The 18,033-nt window shown below is 38.7% G+C and overlaps 1 protein-coding gene across 1 annotated transcript in view; it reads right to left on the bottom strand.

Moving 5' to 3' along the window:
* Positions 1–5,377: 5,377 nt before the first annotated feature.
* The window catches only part of hs2st1b (heparan sulfate 2-O-sulfotransferase 1b), a 115,005-nt gene continuing 102,349 nt past the window's right edge, over positions 5,378–18,033 (bottom strand). The window contains exons 3-7 of the mRNA XM_053497709.1: positions 14,299–14,384; positions 12,676–12,814; positions 12,318–12,415; positions 9,753–9,910; positions 5,378–6,985 (exon numbers count right to left, since the gene is read on the bottom strand). Coding sequence (XP_053353684.1) covers positions 6,759–6,985; positions 9,753–9,910; positions 12,318–12,415; positions 12,676–12,814; positions 14,299–14,384 — 708 coding nt within the window. The 3' untranslated portion in view covers positions 5,378–6,758. The remainder of the gene's footprint in view (positions 6,986–9,752; positions 9,911–12,317; positions 12,416–12,675; positions 12,815–14,298; positions 14,385–18,033) is intronic.

Here is an 18,033-nt window from a genome sequence, read left to right as displayed (position 1 = left end):
GTTCCAGAAGGTTGCGGTCATCGCGCCAGGCCAGACTTCATTAGTTAAATGAGGTTGTTATTTTCACTCTGATTTAAAAGCTATTTCTGCAAGAACACAGCACCACTATTGGGTAACGAGTGCAGTAAAGAACACAGGCTTATGTGCCGTTTAAGGCTCAGATGTGGTTGCAGAGTTGTCGGAACGACTCTAGAACCACATCTAAGACATAAATTCTAAAGAGGGCCGAGCTTGAAAGACTTGGGCCTGAAATGACAGATACATGGCCAATCTTTTTTACAGACGTTTTCCAGTTTACCGATGGCCATTAGAGTGCTTAGCCCGCTCCAGGGACTTTATGGGTGCGATGTGTAAATTGCTGGTACAAGTCAGACCTTTTCTTACGGAGGTCATTGAGGGGGAAAAAAAGGCCTCTCTGAAGCACTCAGCTTGTCCTCTGGAACAAAAAGTCACGTCTGCGGCCCACCATTTGCACATGGTGAATTAAGCAGTGCTGCGTCATTATGCGAGAGCACTGAGAGAGAGCCACAAATTGCCCAGAACAGAGTAAAGAGCCTTATTTATAGTCACCACCAGAGCTGAAAGCCAGTGCTACACTAATAGAGCAATCTGTATTCTTAATGGTAATGCCTCAGTTCGTTTGTTCCATTTGGCTTGGTACAGGTGCATTAAAGGGTCTCGTTGAACAGATCCAGCTGAGCGGGTACAGAGTGTGAGCGCAGCACGCCCTCTGCTGAACACAAAGCCAGGAGCACTGAGAGATGACATGGAAAATAACCGTTATGTACTTTTTGGGTCAAAATGAAATATTTTCTGTTATTCTTATGTGATTTGTCTAGTGTGAAGCTTTCTATGCTTTTCTCCATTGAAAAAATTTATAAATCTTCCCAAAAAAATTCTAAAAAGGTACAGTGTGCTACAGAACATTTAGTCATTTAAAATAATTGGCACAATATTACAGTATAATATTATTATAAAATGAATTAATAAAAAAGATGGGTGTTAAAGTCATAAGAACATACAAATTAAATGTTTTTTTAACAACAAAAAATATTTGGCTTGAAATTCTAAAATAAGGAACAATAGTACATTATTAATAATACATACATATACATACAGTACATGTACATACATAGCCTATATATATATATATATATATATATATATATATATATATATATATATATATATATATATATAATCCATTATGTTTCTGCTACGTTTTTTAAAAAGGAACTAAAAACATTTCGAGCTTTACTTTAGTTATTTAAGTACCATTTTTAAATAAACATGTTTAAGGGTGTAATTTTTAAGGGCAAATGATGGAACCAGCTTCACAGCCATTCAACATTACCTGTAAATATAGTTGCAAACTTTGATTATTGCCAGATTCATGGGGTGTATAAGGAATAAAACACTGCAAGACATACTGCTATAGTAAGCTAATCATCTTCAGGGTAATACACACGTTACACCACCGCATATGTAGATCATTTTCCTTTAAGAGCAAGCACAAAAGTGTTTTATTCTCAACTCATTTGACATGCTGATGTGAGGTTTTTTCTTGAGTGAATGTGTGTGATTATAAATGTTGAAAAAGTCTTGAATAAGACATTGTTGCTTTGGCATCAGTGCATAAAATCTAATTTATGTTGAGAATAAAAGCCTAAGGTTTGATGGCTGTGAGAACCTAAACTCGACTACCATCAGAGTTTGAACAGCCTAAACTTTGAGATTGATGTTGTGGAATTTTCTGCTCCCAATTAGCCTCGAAGCTCATCAGTCACGATCAATATAGCACACAGCCTTTTTTTAATTGAGAAGCAATAATTATCAGCCTGTTTTAACAGACTAATGAAACAATGCTCCAATATGCCTGCAGCGACAAAAAGGGAAAACAGTTAATTAAAGTTCTATTTCATGAGACCAGTGGTTTCTCTTAGCTCTCATTTGTTGGACCTCCAGCAGAATCCCAGCATTCTCTGAGCTCGGCAATGTGGGCTGACCACCATGAAGGTACATTTTTCATTCCTCCCATTTATAACTGCGATGAGGTAAAGTCTGTAAAGTGTAAGGCTGTAATGTGGTCTTGGGTCTAAAGGCTCAGCACCTTGTCATCTGCTTTTCTGCACTGAAAACCACTAATGAAGCTTTTTTTTTTTAAAAGAGAGTATATTTAAAGGTGGTACGTGTACTACATCTTTTAGAATATAATGGTTGTAGAAGATATAGTATCTATATAAATAAAAGAAAGGTTTTGTCTGTACGTTGGTCAGAACTCGTTCTTTCAATGACATCATACGTTTCATATATTGGAGGACCCGAAACCAGTCTCAGAAAATCTAAATGTTGAATAGAGGGTAAGTTGCGCATGCGTTAATCTGTGGTTGCGTCTTAAATCGACCACTGAACAGAACTTAATGAAACTTTTGCAGTTAGATATTTGCCTAAAGTTTAACCTGCACCATAAGTGATTATGGAAAATGTTGAGTAAAAATTATGTTATGAACAGTTATGCGGATTTAATCATCTAATTTAAAATAGGCTAATAATGGGCTACATTTTCAGTGTAAAAAAATAATAACTTTAACAGATATTAATTAGAAAATCTAAACGGAATATTTTTACTGAAATACTTAATTTTATCAAAGCAGACAGTGCTAAAGTGGTACAAGTGAATTTTAACGTGCTGGAATAAAATTTTTGGTCTGGCTGACGATGACTGTGCGTAAGAATACTTACTCAACCTTAAAAAACAAAGCGTAAGAATACTTACTCAACCTTAAAAAAATATATATTTTTTGTATTAATAAGTTAGGAGAGAGTACAGAAAGACAGAGACATGTACATGGGCTTCAACCTACTAATAATATCACCGATTATAATAAAGCTGATCATCTTATTTTTAGCTTTAACCTTTTAACTACTTCTACAAACTCTCTACCTGTCAACAACTGGTGATTATTAGGACTTGTTTATTTGCACTGTGTATTCCTCGATTGGTTCCAGGCTGGTGACTGGAACTGGATGTGGAAAAAAAAAATGCCCACCCTAATGTGTTCAGCCTAGATTTGCATTCATGTAAATATAATTCCCCTTGTCTTTAAAGCATACTTAACATATTACATTCTCACTTAAATTTTTGTTTCTGATGCATGAGTCATTTATGACCTTTATCCATCCAGTATCAAAGAGAACTGTTCTAAGATCAGGTATTTCACTGCTTGCATTCATTAATGACCCAGAAATGCACCCTGTTACCTGTAAACCGAAATTCAGTGTTTTGGTGACGGTCAACACCATAGCTTTCTAGATGAACAGGCTTTAAAATGTCAACTAATATTTATAGCCTGCATCAGCCATCAACCATCTGTCTAACAGCTCAGTTTGTGCATGTCAGGGAGCTTCAGCGAAGCCCAAAAGTCCAGGGACTCAGCAGTTTGTTCCACTCCTTCAGGCCAGGAAACAAGGCCAAACCCTTCCCGCTTCACACCGCCACAGAGATCCATCATCAGGATTTATTTCAGGTGCGTCTCCTGCTATGAGATCAGCGATTTCTACATGTGCAGCAGTCAAGAGGTGCATGTTAACCTGGAAGGCAAAGAACACAGGCTGGCCAGACTGTGAAATTATAGACAATGAAACTTAGCAATGTGTTCAACCCACCTGAGGATGCAAGACTGGACTTTTATGTCACAAGTCTTTATTTTATAGGATCTAGGAAATAAAGTTGGGGAAATTACAGCTTCTCAGAGAGGTCACGCTTGTTTTCTTTTCTGACGGCTGAACCCACGTGTCTGTAAGTTTTTCCAACATTACACTAGAAGCATTCAGCATGATCTTTACAGTTATTGGTATAGTAGTTTAAGGTCTAAGAATAACACTAAGCTAAAAACCCTGTTAAAGGAGGTTGGCCAGAGGACACATGAGTTAAGGGATCTGTCTTTAAACTTATGGCTCAGTTTTTCAGCCAGTACAGTCTGGATGCATGCCCCCATTTTGTACCTTGTTGGATGCTGCATTAAGTCAAACCATGCTGAAGGCTTGAACTGAAAACGATGCAGAGTAGGATTTGATAAGTGCCAGCTGGTAGGTGGGGAAGGGCTGCGTTTTGTCAGCAATCATCAGTGTTTTAAATCTGATCTGGGTAGTTACAGGACGCCAGTGGAGAGAATGCAGCAACTGGGTGGGAGAACTTGGAGAGATTCAGGATCATTTGAAAAGATTTAAAAGATTTTTCTCTTATTTTTACACTTTCGTTGGGGAGGGGGAGTGGTGGTGCACCTTTAGCTTTGATTACAGTAAGATCTTGTGGCCTCTCCAGCACATCCCAAAGATTTCTAATGGAGTTAAAGTCAGGACTCTTTTTATGTAACTTGTAACTCCACCAAGCATTTAAGTGATCACAGTCCCTCATGGTACTGTATTTCCAACCATGTTTTTTTCCCTCACAAAGTTAACAGTTCAGCACTATGCTTTAAGGTTTAAAAAACAACTTGGACGGCTCTTAAACCAATTAATGTAATGCAAGCAGTCAGTTTTGATTAAGCAGTCAGATTGCATAATTTTGATATTCCTTGTTTCTAAGAGTTTTCTTTAATTGAAAATTCAATTCTATGTTTATAATAAAGCATGGACTATTACAGTACAAAAATTGTCCTTGAAAACTTTTCTTTACAAACTACACAAGGTCACAAAACAAATCTCTAACATCAAACAAATCTTTAATTTAAAATGCTTTTGAAGGTAATAGAGACCAGACAGGGAGGTTAAATGCTGTCAGGAGAAAAGCACTTCAGACCTTCAAAAAATATTTTTCAGACCCCAAAACCAAGCTTTTAAAAAGTGTATAATAAGATTTAAAGTCAATTTGCCAGCCCTAGTACTAAACATTAAGATTAATGCATAAAGATTGTTATCAAGGAGATCAGGAAAATCTCTATCTATATCTCAGACTCCGTTATCTCATTAGTTTGCCGCAACCTTATTTATCCAGTTCCTCAAGGGAATGCGCCCTGCACTCTCTATTGTGTATGAGAAGAGGTATTATGTATCAAATGGAAAATAAACATTCAATTTTATTATATTCTAGGTTAAGCTGCTATCTATAGGTTCGGTGTAACTTTACAGTCTCTGTAGTTTACCATCCATCTCAAGCTAAAAGTTCCACACTGCATACTCTTATTGCTTTTACACCCCACTCAGTATTGCCAAAAATAACCAAAAGGTTGGTATAAATCTTTGTTATGAAACATGTCAGCCTGTGTTCACCAGCCAACACTTTCGTAATGGTTTGGAGAAGATTTGTCTAAATTTAAAAAATAATAATAAAAAGGAAATCTCTCCAAATGTCCCGAAAAGACTCAAAGGCTTTACCTCAATGACAGTTCAGAATTTATTAAAATGCATTAAAGACAATTTTCACCAAGAAAACTTGAACAACATAAACTCAAAAAAAAAAAAAAAAAGGAAGGAAAGAAAGAAAAAAAGCTGGTATCGGAAAAACACATGGCCTAGAAAAAGTGAGTGATGCTTTTGACCATTAAGTGAATGAATGCTGTCGGGTTGCTTATGAAGGCACTATCGAACGTGGAGCTAGTTACTATCCGAGTGTGTGATGTCACAGTCAGGGAAACGACAGAGTTTAGATCTTTTTTTTTTTAGTATATTCTGTTCCAGGCTGTCAAAGCGGCTCGTCTTTACAGATACAGTAGCAAAAACACAAAGTAAAAAAAAAACAAACAAAAAAAACAGCACTGACTAAACATTTAGGTCTTCTTGTTTGTTATTTTCCTGGATGATCGAGGGCTTCCAACAAGCACAAGGTCACCAGAAAAATCCTCTCCAGTCAGTGTTCAGCTAGTGTTCCTCTGAGGAGCTACAGGAACTCAGTGCAAGCTGAAGGCAGAGTTACATTCCTCTTCTCTCCCTCATCACTACTTGCACTCTGATGCTAAAAAAAAGTTACTTCTTGAATTTCTTCAGTAGTCCACCTGCTTTAAAAACACTTTAAAAAACGAACAAGAATATTTGGGATTCTGAAGCGCAACACTTCAAGTATTGTTTTTTTTCAGCACTACAAAGTTGAAGGTTAGCGGGTTCTTTTGAAGCCATTTGGTCCGACTGTGTAAAATATGCTGATATGTACATTATGTATGAGTTTTACATGACCTTTTGTTGGGGCATAATACTCACACTAAACACCATACATGGCATTCTATCATAAAAAAGGACAAAATGCTAAGGAGAAAAGAAAAGGTTGAGAATACTTAATAATAAAATGGAAGGTGCATTTAACGTGCCACTGGCAGGTACAAAAAAAATCAAATCAAATAAAAGTAGCCCCATTTTCACCCTGTTGTGTTTCTCTTTTAATGCACCCATTATGTCTTCTTCAGGAAAGAAATGAATTATAAAAGAAAAATAATAATAATGAAATCATGTGATAAATTTGTCCAGGATGCCATAAGGTCTGAGAAAGAAGAGCACTGGACATCAAAGTACCTGGACTACAAATTTCCGCCACTCGCGGCTTAGTTTACTATTCTTCATCTCTACAATAAAGAGTGATATGTAATCTACTGTATAGCATATATACAGTAAGATTCCACTGTACTATGCCTGAGGAGGTCATGAATCATCTTGTATTTCCACAGACAACATCTATGTCCACTCCAGATGTTCTACTCTCCTTGTCCTCCTCCATGGTGAAGATGGAAATTACAAAGGTTAAAAAGTCACGAGATCTCACTCCAGTTTCAGTTCACTTTCGGGTAGATCTTCTCGTAGAAGTAGTTCTGCGCCAGAACAACGAGCTCCCCGTCCTTCTCTCGGACACCATGAGCACGGACGAACTGGAACTGCTCGAGCGCGAACTCGTAAAACTCGTTCTCCATCTTCCACACGTCCGACTGCTGCAGCTTGGAGATGGATTCTTTCATCGGAGGCTTCTTCTCACTTGTCTTCCTTAGGTGGGATTTCTTACCTGTCAGACAAAGACACTCTATTACAGTGTGTCTGAGGTTACCAAATATTAACGATTGCTCATTCCGATAAAAAATGTATGATTCATGTCTTGACGGCGCTTCTTCATTGAATAGTAATTTTTTTTTACATTACGACCAATAAATGGTTTCAATATAATAACCAAAATAAATTTACCAACTGAATAGAATTCAATTTTTTATATCTAATCCATTTATTGGGTATAATGTGAAAAAAATACTATTTAATGATGAAGCTTTTAAACTGATTCACATTACAACCAATGAACGTTTTAGATATAATAAATAGAATAGAATAATAAAAGAATAGAATAAATAGAAGAGTGTGATTTACTTTACATTATTTTAAACTATGTGATGAAAAAAGCTGAGTTTATGGAAACTTAGCATCGCATAACAGAGACTGCGTAAACATGAGATAATAGATACATGTATGTTAAATGATTTTAAATAAGTCAGTTTTTGTTTGGCAATGCATGTATTGCCACACTGAATCTGAAATCAATTTTTTAAAATAGATTTTTAATTTGTATATGTTTGCATTTAACATCATCAACTGTTGACCTTTCTCCATACTCCTACAGGTTGTACACCATAAACTATTGTTTAAAATTGCTAAAAAAAATAAATAAAATCTGTATATTTATAAAATTCCAGTACTTTCAGAATCGTAATACAAATTGACATCTAGGTATTGTGAAAATATTGTATTGTATTGGTAAGGTTTAACTTTGTTAACCGAAATTGTGTTGTGGTTAAGTGCGACACCTCAAAAAGGCTACGTAAAGGCACAGTAAAAAGGCACAGTAATCCTCGCTGGTCCAAATTGCAACAATGCAACAGAGAAAATTCTCTACTGGATTTTAATAAACAATCTGTTTGACAGAATATGGGGCGAGTTTAAGAAATCCACAGGACTTACCAAAGTGCAAATGATTTTAGCATATGAATACAATTGTACAATAAAAATCTGGACAACTGGAGAGTAGCAGACAGCTTATGCCAGTGGGAGAAATGTTTGTGAAAGGTGGCATTTTGGCCTGGCTGAATCTTGGTTAAAAAATCCAGTAGACATACATTTAACTCCTTTAATCAGGAGGCAACAAACATTTGCACTAATTGCACTGAAACTAATTGAGAAATCGAAAATAAGGACAGATAAATTGGACAATGGTTTAAGGATGAAGCATTCCATTAAATACAATTTGTTTTGTTAAAGAAACAAGAGATAAGCTGCAGACTAATGCAATACAGAATTTTGAAATTAGACATCTAATTGTAGCAAAATATGCTACGCATACATGAGGTTTACTGTAAATATGGATTGTAGCCACATCAATTGTCTGTCAGACTATAAAATAAAACTTGGTACAAAAACAGATCCGAATGAAAACTATGCTTTGCCAAGGGGATACAGAGCTTCTGATAGCTTTTGTACACTTTTCTGGCCATGAGCTTCAGAATCCTTCAGGATACATCTTTATGTACACACTTCTGTACACTGCTTTCCAGAAAAAAAAAAAGAACATGGAGCTAGTTTTGAATACCACAGCATGTTATCTTTTCAAAGAAATATCTAAACTTGGACTGGAAAAGTTTTGATCCTTAAACTTGGTTTTTATCAGTTAGTGGTGAGTAAATAAAATAATCCAGTGCAGTAAGAGATCCGCAGCATCACTTTCCAGGAAAGTATGGAGTTCTCTGACACGGTTACTGATGAGGCATACTAGAAAGCCCAAGGATGCTAGAGGTCTGCTTGCAGGTTAAATTTGAACAGCACATTTAAGAGACAATATATGTCCACTGTCCAAGTGCTGGAGATCATAGTCATCATGCTGTACATCATCTATGTATGCAATGAGATAAAAGATGAAATGATACATTTGTAACAAGTGAAAATAGCAACAATTTAGGACAATTAAACGTGGTGTATAAGACAAGCCTAACATCATGATCTCTAGTAGACCAACTGGCACCAAAGTGAAAAAACATTAAAAAATGGATTTCTAACATTAAAACTGTAATAAAATCTACACTGATTAGCCACAACATTAAAACCACCTAGGTTTTCGGTTCTCTTTGTGCCGTGTGGGCAGGTCTGGTGCATTACTCCACAAGACCTCATTGGCAGTGCTGTGGGTTGTGGGGTGGGGCCTCTGTGGATCAGACTTGTTTTTCCAGCGTGGACCCAGACTGGAGTTAGATTGAGATCTATGGAGTCTGGAGGCAGGGTTGGCAGTCTTGAGCTCTTCACATGCTGAGCTCCATGTGCAGCCTGTGGTACACTGAGTGACTTAGTCTAGTGCCTTTTTATTATGGCCAGCATTGACTTCTTGTAATTTGTGCTGAATCGGCTTTTCTGTGGGATCGGACCAGACTGGCTGGCCTTTGATCCCTGCGGGCATGGGTGAACCTCTGGTGCTCAGGAGCCCATAACCAGTTTACTAGTATATACTTGATAATTAGTGTTAATGGGTTAATGCTACAGTATGTGGTGTCAATGGTTTATGGCTGAACAGTGTATATTCACTTAATATTTGTAATATTATACCAAACATTATTTAATATAGAAATGCATTTTAATTATAAAAAGAATCCTTTTGGGTACATGATACTCCATGGTAATATTTTACACGCTTGAAATTTCTGACTCCTCCATTGTGATTCGTATGTTATACAATCATTTGCTTATTTTTAGGAACCGTGTTCATATTTCTTGACCTTAGAAACTGTCTAGTACAGTGTTACCTGTGCGGTAGAGATCAGTGGCACCTCTGAAGAAACGGGGCAGTGCTGCCTCCAGCATCATGATAAAGTCCTCCAGCTCCTCCGTCACTCCCACCAGCAGATACTCATTCACTAGGTTGTACTTGGCCTGCTCTAGAGCCCAGCGACTGCCTACGTTCCTACACACACACACACCACATAATAAATAGGAGACCTACAGTAACACCACTTGTATTTGGCATATTGATATTTGATTTGTACTGGAGACTCCTTCAAATAAATTCCTGTTCACAGAAACCTTCAACTTCTCTACTGTTACATATGTATTCTACTGTATACCAACATGGTTTGTGTTCATTTTTATTAGTCTTAAATTATGTGAAGCATTTACCCTGCATGTCCCTGTGAATTGCTAGTTACTATGGAAACAATAATACATAATAATAGAGAGTGAGTGTATCGTAAGAAATGTCTGATTTGTCTTACAGCCAAAGCTACTGCCAGAGCCGCTGTTAGAGAAAGAGAATCAACACCTTCGGAGCAATTACAGTCGTATTGACAATGTGGTGTAACGAAAGAAACAAAGCATGCTAGGGAAAATAACCTTCAAGGAACAGACCATTTAGAGAGATTAGTAGGAGGAATAAAGTTAATCAATATTCTGTAAATATGCAACTTATATATATATTTAATAAATATGCAACTTATATATATATTTAATAAATATGCAACTTATATATATATATATATATATATAAGTTGCATATTTACAGAATATTGATAAACTTTATTCCTCCTACTAATCTCTCTCTCTCTCTCTCTAAAAGAAAGGTTTTGCCCATTGTACATTGGTAAGAACTCCTTTTTCAATTATATCTTTACGTTTCATACATTGGGGGATCCAAAACCAGTCTCATTAAATTTACTGTCTGTCTGTCATGTGTCCCGTCTGTCATGTGTCCCGTCTGTCTGTCCGTCATGTGTCCCGTCTGTCTGTCCGTCATGGGTCCCGTCTGTCTGTCCGTCATGGGTCCCGTCTGTCTGTCCGTCATGGGTCCCGTCCGTCATGGGTCCCGTCCGTCATGGGTCCCGTCCGTCATGGGTCCCGTCCGTCATGGGTCCCGTCCGTCATGGGTCCCGTCCGTCATGGGTCCCGTCCGTCATGGGTCCCGTCCGTCATGGGTCCCGTCCGTCATGGGTCCCGTCCGTCATGGGTCCCGTCCGTCATGGGTCCCGTCTGTCTGTCCGTCATGGGTCCCGTCTGTCTGTCCGTCATGGGTCCCGTCTGTCTGTCCGTCATGGGTCCCGTCTGTCTGTCCGTCATGGGTCCCGTCTGTCTGTCCGTCATGGGTCCCGTCTGTCTGTCCGTCATGGGTCCCGTCTGTCTGTCCGTCATGGGTCCCGTCTGTCTGTCCGTCATGGGTCCCGTCTGTCTGTCCGTCATGGGTCCCGTCTGTCTGTCCGTCATGGGTCCCGTCTGTCTGTCCGTCATGGGTCCCGTCTGTCTGTCCGTCATGGGTCCCGTCTGTCTGTCCGTCATGGGTCCCGTCTGTCTGTCCGTCATGGGTCCCGTCTGTCTGTCCGTCATGGGTCCTGTCTGTCTGTCTCTCATGGGTCCTGTCTGTCTGTCCGTCATGGGTCCTGTCTGTCTGTCTGTCATGGGTCCTGTCTCTCATGGGTCCTGTCTGTCTAGATTATGTCACAGCATCACACAAAACTGCCAGGACAGAATTGAATGAGAATTTATTGAAACCTGTGCCAAATAAAATCCAAATGTTGTGTAAAACTGAAGTTATAAGTAGTTATGTCCCAGATTAGAAACCGCAAATTTAGACGGCGTACTCGATGCGTCAAACTCGACCGCTGGACAGAATTTAATGTACCCTTTCAGTTCTTTGATATCTGCCTGAATGAAATGAAAATGTTGAACAAAAGTGATGTTACAGTATGAACAGGTAACCAGATTTAATAATCTACCTTAAAATGGGCTACTAATAAACTACTTGATTAACGTAAACAAACACTTGCACCAATACGTATTAATTAGAAAATCAAAACGGGATATTTTTACCGGGAAATAAGTGAATTTTATTATCTAATCTTCATTATATCTACTTTTTTGATCTCTCATCTGTGATTCACTCTCCGACTGGCGTGTGTGTAGTGTAACTGGCTGACGATGAAAGAAGTACAACTTGGGGTAAACAAGGCATAAGATACTCAACCTTCCAAAAGTTGTATTAATAAGTTAGACAGCGAGTTCTACTTTACAGAACGACAGGCAGACATGCACGTGTGCTTCAAACTGGAATAATGATATCACCAAATATATAATAAAGCTGATCAGATTATTTTTCGCTTTAGCTTTTGAACTTTTTCTACAAACCCTTTACACCTCAATGATGTTAAACAATCGCACGCTAGTATTCTATAAAATAAAAATAACTAAAAAAAACAAACAAACAAAAAAAAACAAGACATATAAGATGATCATCATGTACTCATGCTCCATTTGTTCCGGTGTCTTATTAAAAAAAAGCAAAAGCAGCATCTGGTGTAAAAAAAAAACAATAATAAAACTCATACCAGCACTCGGAGGAATGGCCGCAGAAAAAAGGAATCTGCAGCCAGAGTTTCTCTGGGGCACAGTCAGATCCCCCTGATGCCACACACTCATCAAACGTCTGAAAACAGCAAGAAAATGCACACACGCACACACACAGAAAGAAATACAGATACAGTCCATTACAAAAAAAATAAATCTCTCTTCCTGCACTCATCTTGCACACAGACTGAACTTTAAAGATCCAATAAACTGTTGAAAAACTCGTAGGAAAATCAAGCACCAAAATTGGAACTTTCTCAGAGAATCAAATGTCAAACATTCTGTACAGTTACTTTCCTCTCTAGCACATCAAAATTCAGGGGGAAAAAAAAGTCTCACCTTTTTGTCTCCTTGCTTTCTCCGCCTCAGACCGGGCCTGTAGTCGTCCCCGAAGCGCAGGAAGTAGTAGTAGGACACCAGGCGCTCGATAGGGTCACGCACCACATTAATATAGATGGGCTTTGCTCTCACGCTAAATCTGCAGCACAAAACACACAAAGTGGAACAGACCTGTGAGAACTGAGAAATCCATGCTTTTCAAGTTAAAGGTCCAATACTTGCCTGCATCTGTGAAAAGTTAATACAGATCTCAGAGCTCCCCCAAATGTGTGCGTTTTAACACTGCAGTTCAAATATCCTGCTGACTTTTTTTTTATGCACACCTTTCATACCTCTCTTTATTTCACTCCTTTACCAAATGCACTATTTTAGTGTTAATGAAAGTGAGCTACCACTGAGTCATGCTCTCAAAAAACACAGCAGAGCTGAACAACATGTATGGGGAAGGGGATCTTCTTATATGAGGTCACAAAAGATGGAAAATCTAATAGTTTTTTTTTCAAACCCCAGCCAATATTCATCTATCTGCTTACCCCTATACAGGGTCACTGGTGCCCGAAGCCTATTCCAGGAGTGTACAGATCCAATGCAGGGCACACACACCCTAAAACACACACCATGGGCAATCTCGGAACTCCAATTAGCCAGATCTACATGTCTTTAGCCTCTGGGAGGCAACCAGAGTGCCTGGAGGAAGCCCACAGGTAGAACACACAGATCTGAGGTGAGAATCGAACCCTTGGCCCTGGAGATGCGAGGCTACAGAGCTACCCACTACGCCACCATGATGCTGTCTACCCCAGCCAATATAAAAAAAAAGTAAAAAGCAAGCAAGACACGCACACTGGAGACACATCTCAAAGTCTAATTCGTCTAAATGTCTTAATTGAATTCTGCAAAATCAGACACAGTAGTTTCTGTCATGAGTTAGAACTGTTTTTTTTTGTTTTGCAGCATGGTGCCAGCTTCAGCAGCCAATGTGTACAAAATAAAAAAAGTATCAGTAATCACACTAATTACTCTAAATTTCCACTCTCATTTAAATGATGAACAAAGGTAATCAGAAGCATTGTGAGCTCAACCAAGGCAATATATATTTGCAGCATGTAGAATTCAGTTTCAAATAAACCTTTGTTTCATTGCTGCTATTTTCAGAAGTAAATTAGGTATCCATTCAAAGCAACGTTCTCAGGACTGGCACAGGCACACAGGGATTAGACAGAATTAGAAGACCTGCGTCCTATACTGCATTATTGAAATAATTAGCCTTATATAGCATTCTTCAGCACCGATTTGTCTCCCTCTTAGTAGATTGACGTGTGCCTTGTTGGAGGTGTGGAATAGCTTAACGTGACTCTGTACGTTCTTTCTAATACAATAAGGCAAGATGTACTGCGATATCATCGTTAGCCACTAGAGTGCAGCAACACCTCTGAAATCAGAGCTCCTGTCCTACAGCCCTAACAAAATCATAAGCATTGTACTGCTTCATTTCTAGTAGTATATATATATATATATATATATACACACACAAACACACACTTTTTTTTTTTAAATGTAGCAATCAATATTTAGTATTACATTGTGCGTCACATTTTATTAGAAAAAACCTAAAATACTCACTTGGTGAAATCCAGGTATGCAACATGTCCATGGTAAAACCCCGGTTTCATCTCCTTCCAGGAGGTCACATTCCGAACAAATCTCACCTGAAAAACACACAAACTGACAAATAAGTAAAGACACAAACACATTGTACATACTCAATTTATGTTATTATACCAAATTATTCCATACACATCATAAAAAGGTAAAACAGACATAGGTTGTACGTGCTGAACTTAAGCAGAATCACCACACACCTACACACACCACACCTGCACGCTCGTTTCCACACATCTCTTGCCTCGGCACCGAGTCTCGGCTCAGCGAGCAGCTCAGAGAGTGTGGAGACGAAGTCGACTAGATATTACCTCAGCAAAGCCTTCCACTAATGACATCTTCCTTCTATCCATCACAGCCGCTTATTTTTCGTGTTAGGGACAGAGGTGACAGGAATATAAATGCAGAGACACACACCGAACGACCCAGCACACAAACACACAGACACGCACGCGCACACACACACCTAGGTCAAATATGCCCACAAGATTTGAGAGTTGTGTGGTGTGGGAGCATGCGCTCCCTATAGATATATATCCGTCTTAAATATTCAACGTGTCAATCACAGGCGGTCACCATGGACTGCCTACATCTTGCAATACCAACATTCACCCCAACGTAATGATCCCTGAAAAACTGATACACACACACACACGTTTCTGACATATTACCATTATTATTACGTCTTTCTCAGTTTTGCTGCTAAATTGTAAACAAACTTCAAAACCCAATTTCCATATTATATTAATTATCTATATACCACGAATACGATAAATCTTGTCAGCTACAACAAATTTTGTAACAATGGAAGCATATGATTATTTTGAGTACTCCCATAGCACTTATTTTATAAATTATCAGTTCCGACTTCACACATTTTGCTATAGATTGCAACAAATTTACAAATCGCAGAGCACATGGCTGATTAGGGCGTGTCAGGGTGTCCAGTAGTCTTTATGACTCGTGGGTCAATTGTATATTCCACAAGCCTATCCATAGTTATTTGTGGACTTTCATCTCGTGCCACCTGCCTCACTAAAGAATGCACCAATACCAAAGACTGTACACAATTTAACAATGCAAATCCACAAACATCCCAAATCTGGTTAGAATTCTAAAAATGTCAAACTGGTCTCAGGTAGAAAAAAGGAAATACAGCTTATTGTGCATGTGAAAGAAATAACCCAATAAATGAATTCTTGCATGTATACAGCCTCGGCACACTGCGCGGCCAATCAAAGTCACCACCGAGATTTTCCTTCAAAAAAATAATGAAGTCTTCCATTAGATTACTGCAGTGACTATTACGGTTCAGCTGGCAACAAGTTATTTAATCCTAACTGCTGTAAGTTTGCATGTTCTCCCCGTGCTTGGTGGGTTTCCTCCGGGTACTCCGGTATCCACCCACAGTCCAAAGATCTGATTAGGCTAAATGGCGTTCCCAAATTGCCCATAGTGTGAGATATCCTGTACATGTGGCACAGATGTTACGCTGTTTCAGAAGAGTCAAATTATTGGCCTGCATCAAGCAAAGAAAACAACTAATGAGATTGTTTAAACTGTTAACTATGGATTAAGAACTTGAAAAATGCATTATTAAAACCTGGAAAGATAGGGAGAACCATCATCTTTGAGGCAGATGTGGTGTGTGGATGTGGTCGGAAAAACATTCTGAACAGGTGTAATGTAAGATTACTGACACTTAAGCACTTTGTGAAATCGAACAGTAAAAAACAACAACAGTAGAACTCACAATTATTGAGCATAATAGTGAAAAGTGAAAAGTATGAGGATTTGAACACAATGAGAAGAGAACTCAGGGGATTGGGACTAAACAGCTGCGTAACCTTAAGAAAACCACTTACAGTATTAGTGAGGACAACTAAGGCCAATTAGGTAAAAAGTTAAGAGACCTCCATTGGATAATTACCGCAGTGATAAACATGAATCAGTGGGGCTAATCAGAAAAAAAAAGGCCTTAAATTTGCTTGGAGTAGACTGTGGAGCATTGAGAAAAGGTCATGTGGTCTGATGATGGCACATCAGGGTCTAAAGAGAGGCAAATAAAGTGATGCACCCATCATGCCATGTCGGTCAGGTCTCGGCCTAGCAACGATATTTGCCGCAAAAATAAGCCCATTCTGCTGACTACCTGAATGACCAGGTTTTTCCATTAAGGGATAATGGATTTTTCCTTCTCAGTGTCATGAGCATGAGATAACGATGCCAGGATTCACCAGGCTCTAATTGTGAAAGAGTGGTTCAGGGAGCATGAGACATCATTTTCACACATGGCTTGGCCACCACAGAGGCCGCATTGAGAATCTTTGGGTTGTGCTGGAGAAGATATTATGCAGCGGTCAGACTCCCCCATCAATATGAAAACAAGAAAACAAAGAGAAATTAATCTTATACAGACCCCTCTTAGCAGAAATGTGTTTTATAGACATATTATACAACTATTAGGCACACTATGTAATTGTGAATGTTATATTGGCTGTGTACGGTGCCACACTGTAGCCATTCAAATTAGCGACAACTTAAATGAGCAAGATCCAATTTTGAGAACTAGGGGATATGGGACTTCATTTAGATTTATAATCAGTAAAAATACACTTTTTTTTGAGCCTCATTATTATTTTCTGTTATTTATTCCTGTTACATATTTCTGCAGGGAATCCTACAAAGTGTAAGCAGTAAAACAACAACAACAACAACAACAACAACAACAACAACAAAAAAGAGACTTCAACACTGAAACAAAAGAAACGACAGATACGATTTTTTTCAGTCAGTCAGTGTGCAGGAAACAGACAGGTCATCTCCCTGCACATTAAAACAGCTCTGTACAAATCAGAAAAACTGTCCAGGTTCCGCGCAGTTGACTTAACCTGCAGCTGCTACTGCCTCTCAATCAAACAGCAGCTCTTTCTTTGCTGCACTCCCGCTTTCATGGGCTCTTTATTCACCATGGAGATGGAATCAGCGATAAGGAATGTGTGACACAGAAAGCAGCAGAAACAAAATGATAACCGCGCTTTTATGACCCATTGAGGCTGAACATGACACACACAGTCTAATAAACACCCACTCTGGGAATAGACGCTCCTGCTCCTGACCACAGGCCTGCTGACGGACCAACCTGCCTTTTTTATGTGCCAAACCCTGACCCCAGTGATTAATCATTCTATCACCACCTACTGACTAGAGCATTACTATATGCACTAGAATGATATGTTGCCCCTTGCATGGACAGTGGGTATGGGGTGGGGGGTTAGGGAATGGGGGATAAGTCACTGATAACTAAAGTAAATATGCAGTGCTGATAAAGAAATTTGAATCTTAGTAAAGATTTTTTTTCAAGGTAAAACAAAAAAAAGAAAAACCAATAACCAGTGGACTGTCTACAAGTGACCGCTACTCCATACTAAGAAAGTCACTCCTCCATTTTTTTGTACCACTAAAACCACAATCTCACCCACATGCTTTCTACTGGCTCTCAAGTCTAAAGGTCACGAGTCTGAAAACCATTGCTCTATACAGTATATATATATAGTGTGTCAAAAAGTAAAAAATATCAGAGGCCAATAAACATCATAAACTCATCCGTTTTCCACTTCTGTGAACTGCATTTTCCTCCAGATGATTTTATCTGATTTGAGTCTCATCGCTGCTTCAACAGCAAAAACAGAAAGG

The sequence above is a fragment of the Clarias gariepinus genome, chromosome 6 (assembly GCF_024256425.1).
Source record: "Clarias gariepinus isolate MV-2021 ecotype Netherlands chromosome 6, CGAR_prim_01v2, whole genome shotgun sequence".
In the NCBI taxonomy this organism is placed as follows: Eukaryota; Metazoa; Chordata; class Actinopteri; order Siluriformes; family Clariidae; genus Clarias; species Clarias gariepinus.
The sequence above is the reverse complement of the archived record's forward strand: the minus strand, read 5'-3'. Positions and strand labels throughout refer to the sequence as shown.